The sequence below is a fragment of the Capsella rubella genome, unplaced genomic scaffold (assembly GCF_000375325.1).
Source record: "Capsella rubella cultivar Monte Gargano unplaced genomic scaffold, Caprub1_0 scaffold_7, whole genome shotgun sequence".
NCBI lineage: Eukaryota > Viridiplantae > Streptophyta > Magnoliopsida > Brassicales > Brassicaceae > Capsella > Capsella rubella.
This window is the reverse complement of record NW_006238917.1, coordinates 15,460,532-15,488,434: the sequence shown is the minus strand read 5'-3', so window position 1 is coordinate 15,488,434 and position 27,903 is coordinate 15,460,532. Positions and strand designations below refer to the sequence as shown.

Below are 27,903 nucleotides of genomic sequence, written 5' to 3'. Positions count from 1 at the left end.
TTGCTATGGTCCGCCGGATCTGGTATGTCGAATATGGTCCGTCGGATCTGGTCTGTCGAATCTGGTCCGCCGGAGTTCGTCCGTCGGATCTGGTCCGTTGAAATTGTTTGTTGTTGGAAGATGAAGAAGAAGATGAAGAAGAGAAAGAGATAATGAAAAAAAATGAACAGTCACAACACAAAACAGCCAATTCATCCAGGGGTACATCAGTATTTATACAGAGCTCTTGTGGCAGGCGGGAGAAGAAGTTTTTCGAAGTGGCATTTCTTACAAGTTTTATCACTGTTCATGTCACTCTTTACAATTTTCTCTAATTATTATTTTTGAATGAAACGAACGTGTAATTATTAATAGTCTAAATATTTTTAATCCATGTTTAAATTTGAAACTATTGATGAGATGATGAAAACTCTAGTCTCGAAGCGTCGCCGACTCCCAAAAGAACCATTAAGGAGGCAGACGAGACTAGAGACTAGAGAGCACATTTTTCAAATAAAACGTTTGCTCTTCCCACTCTCTCTATGGCCATTTCTTTAAATACAGAACTCACACTCACCATTTTCTCTTACTTGTTATCCCCAAGTTTCTTAAAACGTTAGCCAAGATTGATTCTTTTGGTCGCCTTGCCAAGAAATGACTTATGAGGGAGGAAGTAATGATACAAGCAGTGACTCCTACTCCGGTGGCTACGTGTTCAGACTCAGAGACAAACGTAAGCGGCGTGCACTAAGGCTTTACGCCGAAACACAAACTAAACCTGCTTCCGAGGAGACTATCGAATTTACTAAAAATGTTAGTGTACCTAGTGTTGCTTCCTTCTCTTCTCTTCTCTTCTTTTTCGTGCAAACGTCTTAATGTTTTTTACTTGTATACGTGAGGATGTTAATGTCTTTTTTTTTTAATAGGAGGATGAGGAGGTGATCAGTAGCAATGATATGGATGAGGATGAGGAGGTGAGTAGCAATAATATGGAGGATGCGGAGGTGAGTAGCAATGTTAAGAGCGACAAGGAGAAGAGTGAGGATGATGATTTGTGTGTTCTGAAGGACTTACTTGAGGCGGTGGCAACTACTCAAGGGATAAGTCAATATCAAAAGAGTTTGATGTTTCGAAACTCGAATAACCTTGGAGCTGAGACAAGAAAAGAGCTAATTGATGCATGGAAGGAGTTTAGTGCTGTGGTGCTTCGCTTGATGAACGTCAAGAAAAGAAAGTTTGCAAAAGCTGGAGTTTGATATTATCTACTTACTCATCAAGAAAATATATTCTTGGTTTTTGAATAATTTAAATGTTTGAGCTAGGTTTTGTTGTGTGTTAAGCCATTTTTTGAACGAGAAGTTAGCGTACGCTAAGAGTTTTATGGTTGTTTCTTTTTAGTTTATGGAAGAGGCTTTAAGATGCTGCTATTTAGTATTCTCAGCGTCACTATAAAAGAGAAGTTTGAAACATTATCACAGAGTTACAATGGTTCGGAAAAGCCTATTAGAACAAATCGATTCTTCTTAAGTTACATTGAAAGCAAACACATAAATAATTAAGAGAGGAGGGAGGAGACAATTCATAAGAGATTTAAATCTAGGATTAGACATTCCAATCTCTCTAGTGTTTTGGATTAGATATATTGACTAGACAATTCAAAGTTGTTCACTCTGGTGTTGCTGCTACCCTCAGCTTCCTCTGTAAGTATTGTCCTAGTGAGTGAACTCAGTCAGAACCTTGCTCATGGTCACCTCCACTTCATGACATTTGTTGCATATGTTGATGCAACAAATCACCACCAAATATAGACAGATGTTCTGATAGAGAGACATGCTAAACTACTCTCCGTGAGTAATGCATACTTCTTGGCTGGCGGAAGCACGAGACAAGCTTCAAACCCTGAGCATGCTGAGAAAGAACCCTAACCATCTAGAACCTCTCTACCTGGTAACCATACATTCTTTTGGCTTCTTCATCCAGATTAAAATAATTGTGAAACATGAGGTGCCTGATTAGATCATTGAAAGAGAAACATACTCGCTCGAGTGATCCACAATTGCTTACATCAATGTACTTGAGTGAAGGGAGAAGACCTTCCAGTGACATGAGTTGTCTGCACTTGTAGACTAAAAGACTTTCTAGTTGGGAGACCTATGACGCAATCTGGAATCCTCTCTATACCACAATAGCTTAGGTCCAGATGCCTTACGCTTTCCGGGGTAAGTGTTATTCTCTTGACGTTTCTGCTGCCTAAACGAAGCCACTCAAGAAGTGGTAAACGTTCAACACTTGATAGATGCACTTCTTCCATTTTTTTTTGTTTCCTAAGATGCAGGTTTTGTATTCTTCTTCTACCCAAGATTAAGCTTCCCAAAAAAAAACCAATAACAAAGGACGTTTTCATCATCAGGCTCCAACTGTTATTTATGAGATGGTGAAGGAGCTAAGAAAGTACTGGAATTGGCTTGGTCTCATGAGACTCCCCGAGCATTCGCTCTTGTCTTATTCATCTTTTTTCTCAGACCATTCTTCGTAAACCAACTCCAACAACTTGTATGTTTACTGGTTTTGGTGCTTTCAAGTTGAGATAACTTTAAACCTTCATTTTCATAGTCTTCATCTCCATCTCCATCTGTGTGGTGGTTGTTGCCATCAGTTCTAGGAATCCACTTCGCTGCTGCTACTCTCAGTTTCAAAGTCCTCCACTTCGCTGCTGCTGCTACTCTCAGTTTCAAAGTCCTCCAATTCGCTGCTGCTGCTACCCTCAGCTTCCTCTGTTATGATCTGTACACCACACTCGATAATATTTTCATCGAAGACGCAGTTGAACTTAAATATAATCTCTCTCATAGTCACATCCACTCCAAAGCATCTGTTTCGTTTATGATACAAGTTACCATGAAATATAAACAGATGTTTCGATGGAGGAGACCGAGCTGTAAACTGTGCCAAGTCGCAGATTTTCATTGCAACACCTCTTTTGCTTGTTCGAATACAACTTATACCATGATATCGGGAGCCAATAGTTGGCAAAATCAGAAAGCACGCCTTAAACCTTGAGGAAGCAGAAAGAGTACCCGGAGCCATAGGGATGGTTATGGAGTTTCCTGTAGCTTTGTGAGTGAACTCTGCTGGGATTTCTGTACCTGGTAAGCATATATACTCGATAATTGATTGTTGCATGATTCCTCTTCTTGCTTCTTCATCCAGTTTCAAACAGTTGTAGAATGTGAGTAGCTCGAATGGGTTATTGAAAGAGAAACATACTCTCTCCAGTGATGCACATTCGTTTGCATTTAGGGACTCGAGCGAGGGGGGAAGAACTGGAATTGTCACGAGTTTGGGGCAGCGTTCGACTTTAAGAACTACAAGATGCGGGAGACTTACGACGCAATCTGGAATCCTCTTTATATCACTGTCGCTAAGATCTAGGGATGTTAAACTTAGCGGGGCAAGTGTTAATCTCTTGAGGCTTCTGCTGCCAATCTCAAGGCACTCAAGACGAGACCAACATGCAGCAACTGATGGAGGGACATCTTCTATCTTTGTTTTTCCGACACGGAGTGTCTTAATGTTACTCGAGATATCTGGAAAACTTCTCAATTGCGAACAATAACTCATGTAAACTTTTTCAAGAGATGCTAAGTTGATGTTGGTTGGAACAACTAGTAGCTTAGCGCAGCCCCTCATATTTAACTTCCTCAGTTTGTGTAGATTCGAAATAGAGGAGGGAAGCTCCACCAAACTTGCACACTTCGTAAGTTTCAACGTCTCGAGATTTCTAGCATTTGAAAGATTTGGGATTTCTTTCAATCTACAGCAAAAGCTCAGATCAATGCTCTTGAGATTAGGAAGCGGCTGCATGTCAAACACAACAAATGAGAAATATCTTATCTAGATTAGGAAAGGGCTGCAAGTTAAACACAACAAGTAATATCTTAACTATATCAAATACCAACCTGGATTCCTCTCCAGAGCTTCTCGAGTTTGCTAAATGGCATATGAACTTCGACGAGATGTTCCGGGTGAAATTTTGCAGGCAGACTTTTTCTCGGGTAGCGATCCCAATGTAGTAACCTAAGACAAGGTAAATACTCCATATCTTCTGGTATTTGCAAAGTACCTTCGCCACTAAACAAAGACCGATAGATTCTTAAGAATCGGAGATTACACATTCCTTCAAAAGCCCCCCTACTTACAGAAAGCTCTCCGGTATTGGATGTATTATATGATATACCTATTACAGATCCAGTACCCTACCAAAAAATATTGCCAAAGACGACTGATGAAATTTTATTACTAAAAGTAGGCAATATTAGGAAGAATATATATGTAAGAACTTGAACTTACCGTTTCGGTTGTCAGTACATGACGAATCTCTTCGGCCTCAATTAAAAATTGACGTTTCCCAGCATCCTCAGACTGTTCATGAACTATCTGTCTACCCAATTGTCGAAGTAGATGATGGTACATCACTATATGCCCATCCGTAGATATATGCACGAGAGATTTATCCACTAGGGTCTTTAAACCATTTCCGACATCCAAGTTACTGTCAGAAAGCATAGATAGCACATGACCAACGTCTTCATTGTTGAAGAAGCATGCAATGTGAAGAAATAGAGATTGATTTGTCTTCGACAATCTGTTATATCCCACTTTTAAAATGTCTTCAATTTTTCTATCAAGACTAGCTTCGATCCTAGATAATTGAAGTTCCCACTCTTGCTTGCTCTCCCCACGCAAAGATGAACCCACGACACAAAGGCCTAATGGAAGATAACCGCAAAGCTTTGCTACTTTATATGCAAGCTCTTCAAAACCATCTTGTATAGAAGTTTGCTTGAATGCGGAGAGACATAATATCTCAAGAGCTTCTCTTATGGACGGAAAATCAACATGGTAGATATCCCGAACCCCAACTGCCTTCAAAATCTTCGTATCTTCTGTAGTGACAATGATTCGACTTCCAGAACCGAACCAAGAAGGTTCTTTAGCCAAAACCTCTAATTGCTCTAGATCATCTACATCATCAAGAATGATGAGCACTCTTTGATCTTGTAGCCGATCTCTTATTGCACCTAAATTATCTATCTTCATACCTTCTTGGTTCAAAATCTTAGACAGAAGTTGGCTTTGCAGAGACTTCTTACAATCATAGTCATCAACACCCATTCTGCTCTTAAGACTTCCCTGGAGGTTCCCCATAAAACATTGAAGCTGAAAACTACTAGAGAGTTGATTGTATAAAGCTCTAGCAATGGTAGTCTTACCAATCCCTGCAGGACCGCAAATTCCAATCATCTTCACATCAGCGCGCTGGAGGCATAACAAAGAATCCAGTTTTGTCAAGTGAGCTTCCATCCCCACCATCCCCTCAAAATCCCTTGATGGTTTAGTAAGATTCAGTTTGTTTAAAACATCTGTAGCAATCTTTTGGATCATCTCTGCTTCATTAGCCCTAACAAAAGCAACAGAAAGAGGGTCTTAAAAAAAAAACAGAGCATTGCTTGAGAAAGATGATAAAAGCACTAATTCATTCAGACATACCAATTAAGAGAGTGTTCTCCAGCAATGGTTGCAACATGTTCCAAAGCTTTGATCCATCTCAGCTTCACCTCCTTACTTTTCCCTTGACAAGTCTCCTCAAAAGTGCTCCCGAAGTCTCCCCTCTGTTTACGTACATCGGAGGGATCAACTTCGTAAAAAATAGTCATCACAATCTGTCCAAAAGCTTCTTTGCATTTCAAGATTTCAACCAATTCATCCAAACACCAGCTAGAAGAAGCATACTTCTTAGATAGCACTACGACTGAGACTCTAGATTCTCTAATCGCTTGTATGAGTTCAGGTCCGATTTTGTGGCCTCTCTCGATCTCCTGATCGTTGAAAGTGGTGATACCTTTCCTCGCAAAGTGATAGCGTAGATGACTGAGAAACCCTTTACGCACATCTGAACCGTGGAAGCTCGAAAAGACTTGGTATCTCCTGATGCGAGACGAAGAAGAAGAAGCCATGAGAGAGATGGAAGAAAGTATTGACTTCCGATTAGCAATCATGAGAAGCAAAACTGTACAAGAAAATACCCCAAAGTCGACGACGACCCATAAAAGTGTGTTCCCTTATAGTCGTCGAAGACCCACTGACATTTTTTAATCGATAAATCAGAAATTTGATCTTGTGAAGCATGTAGACCCAAAAATATTATAATTCGATGGTTAAACCATTTTTTATTATTGATAATGACTGATGATATTGGGCCCCTAACTTCAAGAAAATCCAATACTCAACTTCGTTTAGGAGGAGACCTTCTTTGCTTCTTAGACGACAAGTTACTATATCAAAATGTGGATATCCCTTAATTGGCGAAAGCAGAACGCAAGCCTTGAATCTTGAGGATGCTGAGAAGTCCCCTCGCCATCCAAACCCATAGGAATGGTAATGGAGTTTTCTATAACTTTATGAGTAGCGTCCATTGTTTGGATGACATATAGACATATGTTTTGTTTTGTTTGATACTCAATAGTTCCAGTTAAGTTCGGTAATGATGGCACCTGCTTTGGTTCTTATACGGCAAGTTATAGCAAGTGATGCTTGCTTCGTGGTAGGGGGGGGATGCACGAGGCAAGCTTTAGGTCCAGAGGATGCTGAGAAAGTTCCCTCACCATCCAGAACCACCGGGAGTGAGCTCTGCAGGAACCTCTCTACGTGGTAACCATACATTGTTGTAAGATCACTCTTCTGGCTTCTTCATCCAGATTAAATCAATATTGAAACATGAGGAAACTGATTAGATCATTAAAAGAGAAACATACTCTCTCGAGTGATCCACATTGCTTGCATCAATGTACTTGGGCGAAGGGGGAAGACCTTGCAGTGGCACAAGTTGTCTGCATTTGTAGACGAAAGTACTTTCTAGTTGGGGAGACCTATGACACACTCTGGAATCGCCTCTATACCATTATTGCTTAGGTGGTTAGGTCTAGATGCGTTACGCTGTGCGGGACATGTGTTACTCTCTTGATGTTTCTGCCGCGTAAACTAAGCCACTCAAGACGTTGCAAATGTTCAACAATTGCTTGCATAAATGTTTATAGAAACACCTGGAGAGCTTCTAAACTGTGAGCACTACTCTTGTCGACTTCCTCCAAAAAGAAGAAGATTGGATTGTTTCATTATGGGTCGACCCTTCATGAAAAGCCTTCACAAAAACAATCAACCCAAGAGAGGGTCTTGATCTGACTTTATTTTAGGAGCTTCGGTTACTGTATACTGACCAGGTAGAACAGAAAAAGGATCAGAACAACAAAAAATCGCTGCCAAACTAGTTTAAAAATGCAATTTATGAGACTAAATGCTAATCTTTACTTTTGCTGAGTGAATAATATTAAGTGAAATGAACCTACCAAAGAATTTAACAACCTCTCAAATCATGATCTTGAGTGTAGACACTTTGGACTCTTCCTTGACTATGTGACCTGGAAGTAGAAAGATAAAACCAGTTTGTGAATATCAAGCCGACTTCATAATCATGATCATATCCAATTCCCTTCTCGTTGGGCACTAATTATATCGATTCTAAACCCATTTTCTCTTTGTATTCGATAAGCACGACATGTAAATATGTAATCAACCCATAAAGCTAGCCTAGTATGCTCTCTCGCACCAAGCAAATCAAGAAACTATCCTTAATTACACACATCAACCACGGTCCACGGATAGCTAAATGTTGTCAAAAACAGCAAGCCCTGTTCAGTTATTAGATATAAGGCATAATCTTTGTCTGTTGTTGATACTGGTGACATATAGACAGACATGACTTTAGTTTTTTTTTTTTTTTGGGTAGGACAGACATGACTTTAGTTTGTATAGATATGTACTAAACAAAAATATAACAGAAAAATTCTACACTAGATGACTGGTAATGAAAACAAAAGAGAGGGTAGTTGAGAGAGTAAATTACCAGAATGTGTAGTTGTGGTGACTTCACCATAGATGGCCTTAAGCGTGGACAAAGAAACAACACCTTCAGGGGCATCAGCTTCAGCAAAGAGTAGCTGTTTCCCCTCCCACATAGCGACATTGATTTCCTTATTAGACTTAAAGAGCAAAACTTTCTGCTCTGCTAAGGCTTCAACATATATTTGCTGTTGATGAGATCTGAGTCCCAAAACCACAAAGGATACTCCAAGACATGTGTTTAATACAGCATTGTTGTTCACTGCTTCAGAGAGAAAGAATGCAATCTTGTTCGCCATTCCTTCTGAGTAATAAAAAATTCACCAGTCTTACAGCCACCTTTATTATTACAAGGAACATGTAAAAGAACTTGTCTTTTTAGTAACAATACTGAACTTTTACCACTAAGCATCATTTGATTTAGTAAAAAAGGAAAGAAGAAACATAATGTTTATAATAGCTCCACAATATGAAAAACTGTAATCTATTAGACGAACTAATGGTCATATTCGAAAAACAACAATGCAGTGAAATCAAGAATCATATATGTAGTTGGTTCATCACTCATAAATAACTCTCAACGAAATATTAGATTGGATCAAAAACAAAATCTAAACCCAACAGTTGAAAAACCTAGAAAGTAGAAACATTAACAGATGTGTTTCGACTTGTAGAAAATTCTCAAAGAAGCATCAAGACCCCCAAATCGTATACATACGCAAGAAGGGAGATAAGTAAGAAAAAAATCAACGAAAGAATAGAAACGAACCAGAGATTATCAGATTCGGCAAGCTTTGGACTGAGATTGCTCGGATCAGAAAATCGTATTAGCCGCCGGAGAAGAGCAAAAAGATAAGTTAATTATTTTTACTCGGTTGTTATTTTACGTTTAATCTCGGAATGAACCCGCCAACACGGGATCACCTAAAATTGAACCGTACAAAACCGAATTAACCGGATATTAATTTTGGGTTCACTTATTTATTATCTCATAACTACGAAAGGCCAGTGGAACCAAAGTTCTTCGCTCCGTTGTTGCTCATCGCCGATCAAATGACGGAGATTCCGGCGGTGCAAAACTCTCGTGTCACTATCCAATTTCAGATCATACGTATCGCCAAATCAAACTAATGTTGCAACTTTGCATAGTGAGTGGGAGTTGAAAGTTGATTCTAGTTTTCTATCTTTAGCACTCGAAACTACCAACAAACTCTAAATAGAGGAAGGACTCAAGGAAGCGTTTATTAAGGGGGAAAAAAAGAAAAACTAACACAAAAGGCAACGCATTTGCCTAGTCTAGCACTTATCCTTCAGTATGAGGGAAACATGAGTAGCAATATCTTCAAGCATTTTAGCGTCATCATCCCTAACAAAAGAAAACAAAAATGTTGTTACTGGTGGTTCAAATAAATTAAGTCCACCATTATTATATCAAAGTTATGAATAAGAAAGATAGTAATTCATACGAACCAGAGTAGAGCATAATCCCCACGAAGAGATCCTACATGTGTCAAAGCATTGCTCCATCTCTTCTTCACTTCCTTGGTTTCGCCTTCACAGGTTTTGTCAAAAGCTTTTCCGAAAGCTCCGTTCTGAATCCGCACATTGGATGGAGAAACTCGGTTAAAAATAGGCATCACTATCATCTCCTCCGAGGTTTCTTTGCACTTGATGATTTCAACCAGTTCATCTAAACACCATCTCGAAGAAGCATAATTTGGCGAGAGCACAACGATTGAGACCTTCGATTCTCTAATCCCTTGCACGACCTCAGGCCCGATGGTGTGGCTTCTCTCGATCCCCTGATCATTGAACGTCCTCATTCCCTTTCGTGCAAATTGATTTTGAACATGGTTGAGGAATTCTCTACCAACGTCTGGGCCATGGAAGCTCGGGAATACCTGGTGGTATCTCTTTATGTCAGTCAACGATGAAGAAGCCATGAGAGACTGAATAACAAGATGTTGGTCTATTATCTATATATAGATATATAAGCTTTTGTAGTAGGTAGAGGGTTAGGTGTGTTCTAATTTTTTAATAAAATTTCTGGTATTATATATAACTTTGACGGTTACATGGAAATAGATAAAAGGTGCCACAACGACAACGAACTTCGGGATGAACAAACCCGGTACAAGGACCATAAGAAAGGATACAATAAGTATATATATATATATATATATATATCAGAGAAAGAGTCCTCTATAGATTAAGCATGCCTTGGATGTCTTTCCTCGCTAGGCAAGTGTTTCGGCTTCGCCTATCAAAGATAGGGAAAAGAGCTTCGACCGGAGTGCGAGTACATGTGTAGATGGGAGCATTTCGTTCATGCCAAAGAAAGTAAATAACTGCTTGTGCCAAAAGAAGCTTTAATGGCGCCATTTTTGGGTCATTTGATGGAGTCTTTAGCCACATGAAGAACCTATCCCAATTGTTGAAGCCAGCGAATGGGATCTGAAGTTTTTCAAGGCCCCATATCCAAAGGTCATAACTATATTGGGCAGTTTAGAAAGAGATGATCCCTTGTCTCAAAGTAGATCTCACAAAGATAACAAGTATCATCTTCTAAAATTCCCCAATTTCTGAGCCTTAATAGAGTAGGTGTGTTCTAATTGGTATCGCGTAATCACCTAATTACCTTAATATTTGAGTTTATGGTTTAGTTGTTTACCTTCCCTGTTCAAGATTTCTACCCTATTATTGATTCTTATGGGGTAAGTTTCTGACTAATCTGGCCGACTAAAAATATCGGACCTACTAAACTAGTCAATTAGCCTGTGAATAAATAATGTTCTTTCTTTTTTAGTTTCCCGCATGGAATCTGAAAGAATTTTAACGATCGTTTATGGCGGCAGTTACATTTAATTAAAAAATAAAAAAAATCTTTATCTTGCTTTAGTTGGTGTTGTTCCTTTTGGATAGTGTTGCATGTCTTTCCGTTCTTGATAGACGACACAAGAATCTAAAAATGGTCTGGAGTGTATAATAATACATGACAAGCTGAATCTGAAGAAACTGGTCTGGAGTGTATATTACATGACAAGCTGAATCTGTATGCATGGCCAAGTTTCTTCAATTTGTGAATATTTTTTATCATCTCTTTGACAGATTTTCTTCGCACTCTCCTTTTCTTTTTTCTTCTTTCACAATTGAGATTCGCTTGACAATTGTTTCTCATATTGGCATCGGCTCTTGGGATTTATCTTTTCCGAAAAGCTTTCTCCTTGGGACCTCGTCTATACCAAATCATTTTCGTCTGCTTTCTTTACGATCTCTTCCTCCGTTCTACTTGCAACCGGCTTCAGCTTAGGTGAGGCTTTCTCATTCTGTGTTTAGTGTCTTCCTTTGTTGTAATTCTCACATCCCAACCTCTCAAGGTTATAGTTCTCTCATTCTTTATCTCTCTCTTTGATTCACTCTCTGTTTTAGTTCTTGTTTAGAGAGAAAACACAAGAACACACAATTTTACCTTAAAGACTACATTGCATTTAGTACATGTATGTCGTCTGCTGGCTTTAGTCTCCCTCGTTTGGGCATATGCATCCTACCATGTATCCTTTCTTATGCTTATCAATGAAATTTCAAGGGGGAAAAAAATGTTCTTTTCTTACACAACACACAAGCATAGATATAGTGCTTCTCACACACACTTGCACCATGCTTCTACATCTAGGCCTAACCTTACTTGTAGGCATCATCACTCTAGGATAAAACCAAGCTTACAAGCAAGGTTTACCAACAACTATTACACAACATCAACTCTACTTGCTTAGCCTAGACTTAAACACACAAACACACTTCTTCTTTATTTGGGCCTTACTTCACTTCAGGCCCTTTACAACAAACCCACTCTGAGCCCACAAGCTCTTTCATTGACTTTCTTCTCTTTAATTGACTCCTCTTCTTCGACAACTTCTTTGACGACTTCTTCATCTCTTCATCTTCACTGATTTCTTCTTTTTCTTTGTTGCAGGATTTAGTCAGGAACTCAAAACTCAACATCCTTAGATCACCAACTATTGGGAGATGAAGAACTGGTGTTCTACTAAATAAATCGATGATCAAGATGACAAGTCCAAGATATATGGAAAAAAGACTATATACTTCTAGAGGATTATTCATAAATATTGTTAATATTTAAGTTTCGAAAGTTTAACATTATTCATCGTCAATACAGTTCATTATACAATGTTTATCTTAATTCAAGAAACATAGATTCATTGATTTATTCCATCTCTATATAAGATAATGTAATTTGTATTTTATTCTTATATAGAGTTAGAGTCTAATACAATTCTTTCATAAGACATATATATATATATATTTTTTTTTTTTGTAAAAGGCTTGCAATTTATTAAAAACATATGTACAATGTACTATTTTCGGAATAGGCCCATACATTAATCCCCTTAAGACCCAGTCCAATTACATCAAACCAAACCAGATAACCAAACCAAAATCGACCCGGGTTAAAACTAATCTAAACCGGTAGCTAACCAATTTAAATCAGAAACCCTAATCTACTATCAGAAAACCTAATCGTAGCCGCCTCCCCACAAAGCTGCGGATACTCGCCGGCTCAGGACCACCGGCGAGCCAGGAAGACGGGAGGCGAACGGAGAAGGTGACACAGGACCATCACCATCCCGCCACCGTAGAGTCGTGAAGAGAAGGAAGAAGAGACCGATCTAAATGTGTTCATAAGACATATATGTGTTTTTAATCTTATATATGTGTGATTCGCTGTTGCTTGTATCCTGGAAACACAAACCGCAGTATTTACCCTTTAAGTATGCGGGAAACACGAGCCGCAATATTTCCAACCATTGCCGCATCATCATCCCTAAGATAAAGAAAACAAAAACAATATTGGTGGAGGAGTGAATTTTCAGAAACTCAACCATATTATTGATTAAGAAGCCTAGTAATTATTCATTGAGCCAAAAGGAAACAACAAACCAGAATAGAGAATAATCTCCACGGAGAGATCCTACATGTGCCAAAGCACTGCTCCATCTCTTCTTCACTTCCTCTGTTTCCCCTTGACAAGTTCTCTCAATAAAGCATCTTCCGAATTCCCCCTCTAGTAGCCGTACAAGGGACGGACTAATTTGGTAAAAAAATAGGCATCACAATCATCTGACCCGAAGCTTCATTGCACTTAAAGATTTCAACCAGCTCATCCAAACACCATCTTGATGATATATAATTCTTAGATAGCACCACGATCGAGACTCTCGATTCTCTTATCGCTTTTAGGGATTCAGGTCCGATCGTCTGGCCTGTTTTGACCTCCTTGAACGTCGTCATTCCCTTGCGTGCAAAGTGATCGTGTAAATGATTGAGAAATACTCTAGGAAGGTCTGGGCCGTGGAAACTCAGGTAGACCTGAGTCAAAGAGGAAGAAGCCATGAGAGTGATGTTGAACAAAATATTAGCTATCTATGGTTATAAAGTCTTCTCCGATTACTTAGTTACTTCGTGTTTGGGATTGGTCGGCTACCTTGTTGTGTTTTTTTTTTTATTGGGGTGGTTGTACAGTACAATGAGTTGACCAACAAAAATAAAAGAAGTAAAACTACGAAGCATAAGTTAGCAGGCTATTTGAATACAATAAGAGTTTGGAGATCAACACGGGTTATTTGAAGAGGTTTAAGATTTGTTCTTCTGGCGAGTTTCTCTCTGTTTTGAACTATGAGGAAAAAATAAAAAGATTCAAATCAAAGAATACAAGAACAGAGCAAAGTATCAATAAAATGAGTCGTGAAAACTTAAGACTGTTGTATTTGATAACACCCATTTGTCTGGAGTTTATAAATCCTGCGGCAGTTCTAAGAAGTCGTTCAATGTATGAGATAGTTTTCAAGTTATACTCATCATCGACAACCAAAACAACAACAGAACTGAAGAAACTGGTCTAGAGTGTATGCTAAATTGTTAATGCTCATGGTCCTTACTGGGATATGAAATGAGGGAAGTATGTGAAAACAAATAAGCAATAACTTCCTTTTCAATATGGCTAATATCCATTATTAGTAATGCATCAAGCCTTTACCGATGAAATGCAAAATGTTTTCATTTATATTACCAGTGACAGACTAGCTAATAGTAACATCTAGGATCAGATGTTCCAATTCCTCTAAAGATTTGGATAATTCCAAATATACACAAGGTAATAAATATCCCTAATGTAATGGAGATTCCGTCTTCTTTCCCGGACAAAACCATACGACCTGTATGAAAGTTTCTCACTTTGGTGGTGCTGCTTATTAACAATGTTGCAATTCACAGGCCCAATATCAGTCGCAGGCCCAACAAAAGCTCAACAACACAAGCGTCCATCAACCACGCGCCTACGCTCAAGACTGTGCAACGGTCTCCTGCAGCAGAAGACAAAACTGCAGAGCAGTCCGTACCTGCAATCAAAACAACGAACCGATTTGAGCCATTGAGATCAAGCGACGATGGTGATGCCACGTAAGAAGACAAGAAGAACAATCTAGAGATTAGGGCAAATCAATGTGTAACCCTATATAAGAGCATTGCTCTCTGTAATGTTTCTTTTAAGGATTGAATAACAAAAGAAACAATCTTTCTTTGTTCTGTTTCTTCTTTCATGGTATCAGAGCCATGGACGGCACCATGGAGCTCTATTCTTCTCCTTCTTTACACATCTCAAATTGTGTCACCATAAAGCTCACCGAGCAAAACTACATCATTTGGAAATCTCAGTTTGAATCATTTCTGCAAACTCAATCTTTGTTAGGCTTCGTCAATGGCGTCATCCAGCCTCCTCGAGCAACCATTCCCGTCCGTAATAACAACGATGGAAAGGTGGAAGAAATATCAAATCCTGACTTTGAAAGCTGGTCTAGATCTGATCAAGTAGTCAAGGCATGGCTGCTTGGTTCTATGAGTGAAAATGTTTTGCGTCTTGTTGTTGGTTCCCGCACAGCTCTAGAGGTATGGGAAACACTTATCTCTCACTTTAATCGCACCTCTTCTTCTAGACTGTTTGAGCTTCAGAGACGTCTTCAAAATGCTGAAAAGCTAGACAAGAATATGTCTGAGTATCTTAGAGGAATAAAAGACATTTGTGACCAGCTAGCTTCAATAGGAGATCCGGTTAGTGAAAAGATGAAAATTTTTGCCGCTCTTAGAGGTTTAGGTCGTGAATACGAGCCTATCATCACTGTCATTGAGGATTCCATGGACCGTATTCCTGAGCCAACTTACGATAACGTCATTTCGCGTCTCACTGGCTATGATGATCGCCTGCAAGGATACTCTGTTTCATCTGATGTCTCACCACACTTGGCCTTCAACACTATGAGGTCTTCTCAGCAACGTGGTAGAGGTAACAGAGGCAGAGGTCGAGGCAACTATTCAACACGTGGGAGAGGTTTTCATCAACAATTCTCTTCAAATGTATCTTCAAACTCCTCATCAGTTTCCAGTGACAGACCAACTTGCCAAATCTGTGCAAAACGAGGTCATCATGCCTTACAATGCTGGTATAGGTTTGATGAGAGTTACCAGCTCCAAGAAAACACTAATGCTGCTTTCTCTGCTCTTCATATCACTGATGTCACTGATGAAAATAGCTGGTATCCGGATTCTGCTGCAACTGCTCACATCACCAACAGCACTCACAAGCTCCAGCAAGCTCAGCCATACCTTGGTAATGACACTGTCATGGCAAGTGATGGTAACTTCCTTCCTATTACTCACATAGGTTCAGCAAAACTACCTTCCACATCAGGTAATCTTCCTCTCTATGATGTTTTTGGTTTGTCCTGAAATTGCTAAACCTCTCTTGTCTGTTTCAAGAATGACAAAAGACTACCCATGTTCCTTCACATTTGATTCTGATGATGTTGTTATCAAGGACAAAGCAACTCTCAATGTTCTGACAAAGGGAAAGGAAAGTGATGGTCTTTACAAGTTGGAGGATCCGAAGTTTAAGACGTTCTACTCTACGAGACAAACCAAAACCAGTGATGAAGTTTGGCATCAAAGGCTAGGGCATCCAAACTCTCAGGTTCTCAAACTTTTATCTACAAATAAGGCAATTCAAGTCAATAAAAGTACCAGCAGTGTGTGTGAAGCATGTCAGCTTGGGAAGAGTTCAAGATTGCCATTTAGTTCTTCTACTTTTACTGCTTCAAGGCCTTTAGAGAGAATTCATTGTGATCTCTGGGGTCCATCTCCTGTATCTTCTGTTCAAGGATTCAGATTTTATGTGGTATTCATTGATCATTATTCAAGATACTGTTGGTTATATCCCTTAAAAAGAAAATCTGATTTCTGCTCAGTTTTCATCAAGTTTCAACTGCTTGTGGAAAATTTGTTGCAAAATAAGATAGTTATATTTCAATCTGATGGTGGTGGTGAATTCATTAGTCAGAGATTTCTCACTCATCTTCAAGAATCTGGTATTCAACATTATATGTCATGCCCTCACACTCCTCAACAAAATGGAGTAGCAGAGCGCAAGCATAGACAACTTACTGAGATGGCTCTCACATTAATGTTTCAAAGCCAAACTCCACAAAGCTTCTGGGTGGAAGCTTACTTCACTGCAAATTTTCTCTGTAATCTTCTTCCCACAAGTGCTCTGTCTACAAGCATCAGCCCATATGAAGCATTACATGGTAAACCTCCTGATTACTCAGCATTGAGAATATTTGGTTGTGCCTGTTTTCCCACTCTAAGGGCATATGCAGCGAATAAATTTGATCCACGCTCTCTCAAGTGTATCTTCTTGGGCTATACTGAAAAATATAAAGGATACCGTTGCTACTATCCACCAACAAATCGTGTATATCTCAGCCGCCATGTCTTATTTGATGAGGCGTCTTTTCCATTTGCAAATGCTTACAATCACTGCAAGCAGTTCACACCAACTCCATTATACACAGCCTGGCTAAAAGGAATCTCAAGCTCTGCTGTAGACTCAAATTATTCTGGTTTAACTCCTATTCTTTTAGCTACAGGGACTCAAGTTACCGGTACTGCTGAAGAAACTCTAGCATCTGAAATTCCTGCTACAACACCTGCAATTCCCGTTCCTGCAATTTCTGTTCCTGCATTTTCTGTTCCTGCTACAACACCTGCAATTCCTGTTCCTGCAAGTACAACTTCACAAGCTCTTGATACTGCAACAAATTCTGAAACAATGCAAGCTAATGATGAGGAGTGTACTGGGTGTACGGCAAGCTCTGATCTTGTTCCTATAGGCAACAGCGCTCACTCATCATTACCTTGTTTTGTCCCTTCAGAACAAAATGCTGCAATCGAGACTCAAAACTCTACTCATCCGATGATTACAAGATCAAAAGCTGGAATCTGTAAACCAAACAAACGGTATGCCCTTCTTGCTCATAAAGTCACATACCCTAAGCCGACTACCATTACAGAGGCTCTAAAGGATAAAAGATGGACTGATGCTTGTAATGAAGAAATGGAGAACTGCTCTGAAACAAAGACTTGGTCTTTGGTGCCACCTACACCTGATATGAATATACTAGGCTCTAAATGGGTTTTCAGAGTCAAACTCAATGCTGATGGATCTCTCGATAAGTTCAAGGCCAGGTTAGTTGCTCAAGGTTTCAAACAGGAAGAAGGAATTGATTATCTTGAAACTTATAGTCCGGTTGTCAGAACTGCAACAGTAAGGACTGTTCTTCATCTTGCTACAATCATGAATTGGGAGTTAAAACAAATGGATGTTCGAAATGCTTTCTTACATGGTGATCTTACAGAAACCGTGTACATGAGGCAACCAGCTGGATTCATTGATAAAGATTATCCAGATCATGTGTGCCTATTACATAAATCTCTATATGGCCTTAAACAATCTCCTAGAGCCTGGTTTGACAAATTCAGTAATTTTCTTCTGGATTTTGGTTTTATTTGCAGCATGGCAGATCCTTCATTGTTTGTTTGTGTCAAAGACAAGAATGTCATCATGTTACTTCTTTATGTGGATGATATGGTTATTACAGGTAATTCCTCTACTTTGCTGTCTCTGCTCCTCAATGAACTACATAAGAAATTCAGAATGAAAGACCTAGGCAAGCTTCAATATTTTCTGGGAATTCAAGCTCAATTTCATCAAGGAGGGCTGTTTCTTTCTCAACATAAATATGCAGAAGACCTTCTAATTACTGCTGCAATGTCAAATTGCTCTTCTGTTGCTACGCCTTTACCGCAACAGGTTGAAAACACTCCTCATCAGAATGTTCTCTTTGAAGATCCAAAGTATTTTCGAAGTTTAGCTGGAAAACTGCAGTACTTGACCTTAACAAGACCAGATCTTCAATATGCTGTCAACTATGTGTGCCAAAAGATGCATGCTCCTACAGTTTCAGATTTCATTCTACTCAAACGGATTCTCAGGTACATTAAAGGCACTATTACCATGGGAATCTCCTTCAACAGAAGCACAAACTGCAAGCTTCAAGCTTATAGTGACAGTGATCATGCAGGCTGTCACTCTACCAGAAGATCTACTGGTGGATTTTGTACCTTCTTAGGAACTAATATCATCTCTTGGTCTTCAAAGAAGCAGCCAACAGTCTCTAAAAGCTCAACAGAAGCAGAATATAGAGCAATGTCAGACACAGCATCTGAAATCACTTGGCTGGTCAATCTACTTAAAGACCTTAAAGTTCCTCAGTTCGAGAAGCCAGAGTTATTTTGTGACAATCTCTCCGCAGTGTGTTTGACAGCAAATCCAAGTTTTCATCCACGGACTAAGCATTTTGGAACTCATTATCATTATGTTCGTGAACAGGTGGCCTTTGGAGAGCTTATTGTGAATCACGTTCCTGCTCACCTGCAACTCGCTGATATCTTTACAAAATCTCTCCCTCCTGCAGCTTTTGAGCACCTTCGATTCAAACTTGGTGTTGTGTTTCCACCTACACAAAGTTTGCGGGGGAGTATTAACAATGTTGCAATTCACAGGCCCAATATCAGTCGCAGGCCCAACAAAAGCTCAACAACACAAGCGTCCATCAACCACGCGCCTACGCTCAAGACTGTGCAACGGTCTCCTGCAGCAGAAGACAAAACTGCAGAGCAGTCCGTACCTGCAATCAAAACAACGAACCGATTTGAGCCATTGAGATCAAGCGACGATGGTGATGCCACGTAAGAAGACAAGAAGAACAATCTAGAGATTAGGGCAAATCAATGTGTAACCCTATATAAGAGCATTGCTCTCTGTAATGTTTCTTTTAAGGATTGAATAACAAAAGAAACAATCTTTCTTTGTTCTGTTTCTTCTTTCACTGCTACCACTCTCAGCTTCAAAGTTGTCCATTTTGTTGTTTTTGCTAGTCTCAGCTTCCTCAGTCAAGAGTTGCACACCACACTCGATAATCTTGTCATCATTGTACCAGCAGCTGAACTCAAACAGAATCTCATTCATGGTAACATCAACTTCATGGCCTCTGTTTTGTTCATCAAATAGGTCACCGTCAAATATAAACAGATGTTCCGATACAGATCGAGGAGAGATATCTATTGGAAGCCGTGCAATATTGTTAATGCTGTTAAGTTGGACACCTTCTTTGCTTCTTAGATTACAAGTTATAGTAAGAACTCGGTAGTCCTTGATTGGCGAAAGTAAAAGGCATGCCTTAAATCTTGAGGATGCTGAGAAAGTCCCCTCTCCAACTGAAGCCAGAGGGATGGTTATGGAGTTTCCTGAGGCTTTGTGAGTGAACTCTGCAGGTACTTTTTTACCTGGTAAGCATGTATAACTGACAACCCTTTGACGTATGATCCCTCTCCTTGTTTCTTCATCCAGTTTCACACAGTTGTAGAACGTGAGTACCTTGATTGGGTTGTGGAAAGGGCAACATACTCTTTTGAGTGATACACATTCATTTGCATTTAGGGACTCGAGCGAAGGGGTAAGACCCGGAATTGACTCGAGTTTTGTGCAGCTCTCCACGATAAGATCTACTAGATGCGGGAGACTCAAGACGCAATCTGGAAGCCTCTTTATATCACTGTTTCTTAGGTCTAGCTTCTTTACACTTTCCGGGACATACCTTAATCTCTTGAGGCTTTTGCTGCCTATAAAAAGCAACTCAAGACAAAGCCAACGTCCAACAACTGATAGAGGAACGTCTTTTATCTTCGTGTTTGTTATATTAAGTTTCTTGATGTTATTGGAAATATCTGGAAAACTACTCAACCGGGAGCAATCACTCATGTCGACCTCCTCAAGAGATGCTAAGTTGATGTTGGTGGGAATAACTTGTAGGTTAATGCACCATGACGTCGTCAGCTTTTTCAACTTGTGTAGTTTCGAAATAGAGGATGGAACATTCACTAAACTATTGCACCTGGTAAGTGTCATTGTCTCGAGATTAGTAGCTCCCGAAAGATTTGGGAGTTCGATCAGCTTTCTGGAATACCCCAAATCTATTTTCTTGAGATTTGCAAGCGGCTACATGTCAAACACAACATATAAAGATTATCAAAATATCAAACATGAGTTAAATCATTAATAACGTTTTACAAATATCAAATACCAACCTGGACACCTCCCCACAGCTTCTCCAGATTGCTCATTGGCATATGGAGTTCGACTAGACGTTCCGGCTGAAATGTTGGAGGAAGACTTTTTCTTGGGTATGATTCCCAATGTAGTAAGATTAGACGTGGTAGATATTCCATGTCCTCGAACAAGCTAACATTTCCACTGTAAAATCTTAAGTATTTGAGATTACACATTCTTTCAAAGGCTCCCTTACTCATAGACAACTCACGAATCTTGGACATATCACATGATATACCTTCTACAGATCCAGTACCCTACCATATATTACAACAAGAAGGCTGGTGAAATTGTTAACAAAGAAAGGCAATCCCTAGAGAATATATATATATGTAGTAACTTACTGTTTCATTTTCTAGTACATCACGAATCTCTTCCACTTCTACTAAAAACTGACGTTTTCCTGGCTCATTAGACTGCTCAAGAACTATTTGTCTACCCAATCGTTGCAGTAGATAGTGCATCACTATCCGTCCATGGTCCATCAATAGGTATATGCACGAGAGATTTATCGGCTAGGGTCTTCAACCCATTTCTGACATCCAAGTTGCTGTCAGCGAGCATAGTTGTCACATGATCAACGATTTCATTGTTGAAGAAGAATGCGATATGAAGGAATAGAGATTGATCTTTCTTCATTAATTTTTCATATCCCACTCTTAATACTTCTTCAATTTTTCTATCAAGACAGGTTTCTAGTCGATATAATTGAAGTTCCCACTCATGTTTACTCTCCCCACGTAAAGATGAACCCACGACACAAAGGCCTAACGGAAGATTACCGCAAAACTCTGCTACTTTCTTTGCAAGCTCTTCAAAGCCAACCCACGGGGAACTTTGTTTGAAGGCAGATAGACATAAAATCTCAAGAGCTTCTATCTTCGATGGAAAACCCACACGGTAGATATCACTAATTCCATTAGCCTTCAAAATCCTTTTATCTTTCGTTGTAACGATGATCCGACTTCCAAAACCAAACCAAGAAGGTTCTTTAGCTAAAACTTCTAACTGGTCTAGGTCATCTACATCATCAATAACGATAAGCACTCGTTTATCATGTAGCCATTCTTTTATTGCACCTAGATGATGTACCCTCATATCCTTTTGGTTCAAAATCTAATACCTTTGCTTGCAAAGTGATAGTGTAAATGACTGAGAAATCCTTTACGGACATCTGGACCGTGGAAACTCGGAAAGACATGGTATCTCCTTATGTGAGTCGATAAAGAAGAAGAAGAAGAAGAATCCATGAGAGAGGTTGCAGAAAGTATTGACTTCAGATTAGCAATTTTTTTTTTTTCAACACTTCAGATTAGCAATCATGAGAAGCAAAACTGTACAAGAAAATACCCAAGAGTCATCGACGACCAATAAAATAAAAGTGTATTCCCAAAGTCGTCGAGTGCCACTGACATATTTTAATTTATAAATCAGAATTTCTATAAAGCACAGTGAAGCACGAAAACACCGATGGTTTTAAAACTTTTTTCTCATGACTGATGATATTGGGCCTCTGTCGACAAAAAAAAAAAAAAATATATGATATTGGGCCTCTAAATTCAAGAAAAGACTGTTAAATCTGATTAACACTGATAAGTATCGTTATGTGGTTTTTGGGCCTCGTTTATGTGCTTAATGGGCTACTACTGTTTAGTAGTTTAAGCCCTCTTAATTCTCTATTTAGCTTTCTCTTGTTCACTGTAGCAAACTTATCACCAATTATAAAAATTGATTCATGATAAAGACAATTTAGAAGTTCTCCAACATTAGATGCATTCGATGAATCAAGTAATGAAAACGTAACAAAAGAGTCGCAGGGAAACAATACAAAGCAAACTTATATGCATCAGAACATAGAATGTGGCACAACCAAAATCTGCACGTTATTTATCTTATCTTCAAAAAGCTGAACAGCTTCAGGCTTATATTCATCACTATTTTTCTTGAGATAGTACCTCGTGAAGATGGCAAACGAGCTAAGAAATTACTCACTTCTTTTCAAGGGTCAATGGTATCATCACCGGTGTGGTCTCATGAGATTCCAGGAGAAGTCTGCTCTAGTTTATCTTTTTCTTCCCCAGACCAAGATTATTCTTAAGCAAACTCCAACAACTTGTGTATCTACTGCTTTTGATGTTTTCAACTTGGGAGACCTTAAAAGCTTTCTGCTTCATGGTATCCCTCTGTGTTGTCGCCAATTTCGTAGCAGTCAACTTCACTGCTGCTACTACTCCCGCCTTCCTCTATCAAGATCTGTACACCACATTCAATAATCTTGTCATCATTATCCCGGCAGCTGAACTCAAAAAGAATCTCACTCGTAGTCACATCCAATTCGTGGCATTTGTCTGTTTGAAACAAGTCCCCACAAAATACTAACAGATGTTCCGTCAAAAATTGAGGAGACAGCCCAGAAATCCAATACTCGACTTCGTTTAGGAGGAGACCTTCTTTGCTTCTTAGACGACAAGTTATATCAAAATGTGGATACCCTTTAATTGGCGAAAGCAGAAGGCAAGCCTTGAATCTTGAGGATGCTGAGAAAGTCCCCTCATCATCCAAACCCATAGGGATGGTTATGGAGTTACCTGTAACTTTATGAGTAAAGTCCATAGGAATCTCTTTACTCGGTAAGCATAAATAATTGTAATCCCATTGTTGTGTAATGATCCTCCGTGCTTCTTCGTCCAATTTCACACAGTTACGGTAGTTGAGACTTGCACACGGATCATGGAAAGAGTGAAATACGCTCTTGAGCGATCTACAGTCAGTTGCATCAAGACACCAGAGCGAAGGAGGAAGACCCTGAAGTGACACAAGTTTTCTACAGTTTTGGATGATAAGACTTTGTAGCCAAGGAAGACCAATGACACAATCTGGAATCATCTTTATATCACTGTTTCTTAGGTCTAGCTTCCTTATACTATAGGGGATATGACTTAATCTTTTGAGGTTTCTGCTGCCTATATGAAGCCACGTAAGACGAGACCAACGCCTGTCAATTGATGGAGGAACTTCTTTAATCTTTGTGTTTCTTACATCAAGATGCTTGATGTTCCTAGAAATATCTGGAAAGATTCTCAATTCTGGGCAATTACTCATGTCGACCTCCTCTAGAGATGCTAAGTTGATGTTTGTAGGAATAACTTGTAGCTTTTTGCAACCCTTCATTATCAGCTTTAACAGATTATGTAGATTCAAAACAGAGGAGGGAAGCACCACCAAACTTTTGCAGTATACAAGTCTCAATATCTCGAGATTAGAAGCTTTCGAAAGATTTGGGATGACTTTCAACTCTAAGGAATAGCTCAAATCTACTTTTTTGAGATTTACAAGGGGCTACACCACAAATGAAAAATTATCCTATTTTAGTCGTATCACTAGAAACATATAAATAAAATATAATATTGAATACCAACCTGGATTCCTCCCCATAGCTCCTCGAGCTTGCTGAATTGCATATGGATCTCGACAAGATATTCTGGCCAGAATGTTGGAGGAAGACGTTTTCCTGGGTATGAATTCCAATCTAGTAGCCTTAGATGGGGTAGATATTCCATGTCATCTAACAAGCTAACTTTTCCATGGGAGCAGCCGCGCCTGCTTACGTAAAATCTTAAGAATTGGAGATTACGCATTCTTTCAAAGGCTCGCCTATCTATAGAGAACTCATTGATCATGGACATATTAAATGATATACCGATGATAGATCCAGTACCCTGCCAAATATTACAAAAACATACTTATAAAACTGTCATCAGAATATGCAACAACTCAACATACTATTTACGTAAGAACTTACTGTTTCATTTGTTAATACATCACGAATCTCTCGGGGCTCTACTAAAAACTGACGTAGTCCAGGTTCGTGAGACTGTTCAATAACTATTTGTCTACCCAACTTTTGTAGTAAGCAGTGCATCACTAGCCGTCCATCAGTAGATATTCGCACGAAAGATTTATCAACTAGGGTCTTCAATCCCTTTCCGACATTCAAGTGACTGTTAACGAGTAAGGTTGTCACGTGATTAACATCCTCATTGTGGAAAAAGCATGCAATGTGTAGAAAGAGAATTTGATCTGTCTTTAACAATTTATCATATCCCACTCTTAATGCATCTTCAACTTTTTTCTCAAGACTGGTTTCAAGACTATGTAATTGAAGTTCCCACTCCTCCTTGCTCTCTCCACGTAAAGACGAACCAACAACACAGAGACCTAACGGAAGATAACCGCAAAACTCTGCTACTTTATATGCAAGCTTTTCAAAACCTTCCCGTGGGAAACTTTGTTTGAAAGCAGATAGACATAAGATCTCAAGAGCTTCTTCTTCAGATGGAAAATCCACATGGTAGACATCTTCGATCCCGTGTGCCTTCAAAATCTTTTTATCTTTTGTGGTAATGATGATTCGACTTCCAGGACCAAACCAACAAGGTTCTTCAGCCAAGGTCACTAGTTGCTCTAGATCACCAACATCGTCAAGAACTATAAGCACTCTTTGATCTTGTAGCCATTCTTTTACCGCACCTAAGTGATGTATCTTCATGTCCTTTTGTTTCAAAATTTTGGACAAAAGTTGGTTTTGTAAACTCAACTTCGAATCATAGTCATCCACCCGAATGCCCCTATAATTTCCTTCGAGGTTCGTCATAAAACATGCAAGTCTAAAATCAGTTGAGAGTCGGTTGTATAAAGCTCTAGCAATGGTAGTCTTACCGATTCCCGCGGGACCCCAAATCCCAATCATCTTCGCCTCATCACACTCTATGCATAACAAAGAGTAAAGTTTTCTCAGGTGACCTTCCAGTCCTACCAACTTGTCAAAATCCCTGGACGGTGTGACATTCAGTTTGTTGGAAACATCTGTGGCAATCTTCTGGATCATCTTAGCCTCATCATACCTAAGAAAAATAAAATCTTGTTGGTGAGACTAAGTTATTTCTACGTTAAGTTGATCAATTCAGTTGTTCCAAAAAACAAACAAAATCATGTAATGAACAAAAAAAAAATAAAAAAAAAAAAAAAAAAAATCTGTTGGTGGGTCTAATATTAGCAAAAATTTACCATAGAAGCAATGACTAAGAAGGATAGAAGCAGTCTAAGATAATGAACCAAAAGAAACTACAAACCAATTTAGAGAATGTTCCCCTTCTATGTTTGCAACAACAGTCAAAGCTTTACTCCATCTCCGCTTCTCGTCCTCCGTCTTACTTTCACAAGTTTTCTTGAATGCGCTTCCAAAATCACCAATCTGTTTCCGTACATCAGACGGATTAACACCATAGAAAATTGTCATCACCGTCTGCCCCTGATCTTCTTTGCACTTTAAAATTTCTACCAACTCGTCTAAACACCAGCTTGAAGAAGCATAATTCTTGGAGAGCACCACGATCGAGACTCTTGATTCTCTAATCGCTTGTATGAGTTCAAGTCCAATCGTATGGCCTCTCTCCATATCCTGATCATTGAATGTTTTGATTCCTTTTCTTGCAAATTCATTGTGTAAATGACTGAGAAATCCTCTACGAACATCTGACCCATGGAAGCTTGGAAAGACATGGTATCTCCTTATCTGCAGCAGAGAAGAAGATGAAGAAGCACTCATGAGAGATAGGGTAATTATAAGTTCAAGTGTTATTAGAGAGCGGCAATGATTTTGGGAAAAGCAATCTATGGAGGAGAAAACTTTCTCATTGGTAATAGAATTAAGACTTTATAATTGATGCAAAAGCATATAGACTTTAATAAGAGGATGAACTTCAATAGATGTTAAATTTTAATTGGTAAGATGACAAGCACTGAGTAGAAAACTTCCTCATAGCCGTCTCAGATAAAGCATGAAGTAGTCTTTGTAGATGACAACGAAGTCACCATTTAAAATGGAGGGAAGAAAAGATCTTTGTTTTTTCCTCTCTTCTTGGAAAAAACAATATGGTGGAATTCACGAAATGGTCACTGGTAGTTAGTATATAAAAACTATATACAGTATCTTGAAAATGGTATTTCTATCTAATTGCAAACTAATGGAATCAATTGACTTGTTTTTTTTCTTTCAATTTACTTAGTAAAACAAATAATTAACTAACCATCCTAATTGTCAAAGAGAGATAGTACAAACCTTGATGATTGTTGGTTTCCCTAAGCCCTCCTGATTCTTCTTCATCACAATCTACACAGCAAGTTAATGAATTATATCAAGAGATATATGGTTGGTGATTTTTGAAAGCAGTGAACAAGCCTTGAAACTAGAAATGCAGAAAAGAAAAGCTCACCAGCCACGTTTATCGTTAAAGAGTTTCTGTATTATTACTCTACTTGCTTCTTTCTCTAGTCTCACACAACTGTAGACATGCATGGAGTGTTGCTTACGGACTCTCTGTAGAGAAAATAGTATCATTTCATAATATGATCCGCATTTGTTTTTTCGTGAAGACATAAATAGAAGGGAAAATGTGACTATACTAGAGAATATTTAAAGGGAGAGGTTATTTTATATGAGGTCAAACGATCACAAAGATGGCAAGGAAGCTAGGGAATGACATACCTCCTTTCAGGGGGGGGTCAGCTATAACCACTGATCCTCAGACTTGTTTGGCATCATGAGATTACATTCGTTAGTCGTATTCATCTTTGTATTTTTTCTTCCCCAGAGCAACTTTCCTAAACCAACTCCAGTGACCTGTATGTTCACTGGTTGGTCTCAAATGAAAATTGACAGCAAGCATCGCTTAAGAGATATAAAAGCGGTTGTAATTTAATGAGCCCAAAAAGAAGTTCATACCAGTTAAGAGAGTGTTCCCCAGCAATGGTTGCAACATGTGCCAAAGTCTCAGCTTCATCTCCTCAGTTTTCCCTTTCTCGAATGCGTTTCCAAAGTCTCCGCTCTGTTTCCGAACATCAGACGGATCAACTTCATAAAAAATCGTCACCCTGATCTTCTTTACATTTTAAGATCTCAACCAATTCATCCAGACACCAGCTGGAGGAAGCGTACTTCTTCGAGAGCACCACTACCGAGACTCTAGATTCTCTAATCGCTTGTACAAGCTCTTTATCTCTTGATCCTTGAACGTCGTGATTCCCTTGCTTGTAAAGTGTTTGTGTAAATGACTGAGAAACCCTCTACGGACGTCTGGGCCGTGTAAGCTCGGAAATACATGGTATCTCCTAATCATGATAGATTGATAGGTATGGTAAAAGAGAGATTATAGTAGAAGGTATCACAATGGTTATGGATAAGCTATCAGTAACAACAGTGAAGGAAGAAACAAGTGCAAGATACAATCCCAATCCAATTGCAAAGCTAAACCGGAGTTTTAAACTCGATTAAAAGCAGCAGATGGGAAAATGATGTTTTTATTCGGCCTGAAACTTCATAAACGGGT

General features: G+C 39.1%; 2 protein-coding genes, 1 long non-coding RNA gene and 3 pseudogenes across 5 annotated transcripts; all 6 read right to left on the bottom strand.

Moving 5' to 3' along the window:
* Window positions 1-1,426: 1,426 nt before the first annotated feature.
* Window positions 1,427-6,154, bottom strand: LOC111829381 (annotated as a pseudogene).
* Window positions 6,155-6,911: 757 nt separating this feature from the next.
* On the bottom strand, window positions 6,912-8,778 carry LOC17880377. Of its 3 annotated transcripts, none has more exons than XM_023778389.1 (4): window positions 8,708-8,778; window positions 7,943-8,277; window positions 7,386-7,457; window positions 6,912-7,251 (listed from the first exon to the last, which is right to left on the bottom strand). In XM_023778389.1, exons 2-3 carry the CDS (start codon window positions 8,235-8,237, stop codon window positions 7,405-7,407), a joined length of 348 nt encoding a protein of 115 aa, XP_023634157.1. In that variant the 5' UTR covers window positions 8,238-8,277; window positions 8,708-8,778; the 3' UTR covers window positions 6,912-7,251; window positions 7,386-7,404. The 3 variants fall into 3 exon arrangements, with proteins under 3 accessions (XP_023634157.1, XP_023634158.1, XP_006284902.2); XM_023778390.1 differs by having other exon boundaries at window positions 6,912-7,244; XM_006284840.2 differs by having other exon boundaries at window positions 7,943-8,242; window positions 8,708-8,777.
* A 418-nt stretch (window positions 8,779-9,196) lies between these two features.
* On the bottom strand, window positions 9,197-9,838 carry LOC17879116 (disease resistance protein RML1A). Its single transcript, XM_006282427.2, has 2 exons — window positions 9,409-9,838; window positions 9,197-9,304 (listed from the first exon to the last, which is right to left on the bottom strand). Exons 1-2 carry the CDS (start codon window positions 9,759-9,761, stop codon window positions 9,235-9,237), a joined length of 423 nt encoding a protein of 140 aa, XP_006282489.2. The 5' UTR covers window positions 9,762-9,838; the 3' UTR covers window positions 9,197-9,234.
* A 2,443-nt stretch (window positions 9,839-12,281) lies between these two features.
* LOC17880125 lies at window positions 12,282-13,363 on the bottom strand. Its single transcript, XR_002833027.1, has 2 exons — window positions 12,898-13,363; window positions 12,282-12,781 (listed from the first exon to the last, which is right to left on the bottom strand). It is a non-coding gene; the product is annotated as an uncharacterized LOC17880125 (long non-coding RNA).
* Window positions 13,364-19,147: 5,784 nt separating this feature from the next.
* LOC17878600 lies at window positions 19,148-21,765 on the bottom strand (annotated as a pseudogene).
* A 727-nt stretch (window positions 21,766-22,492) lies between these two features.
* LOC111829596 lies at window positions 22,493-26,670 on the bottom strand (annotated as a pseudogene).
* Between the last annotated feature and the right edge of the window lie 1,233 nt (window positions 26,671-27,903).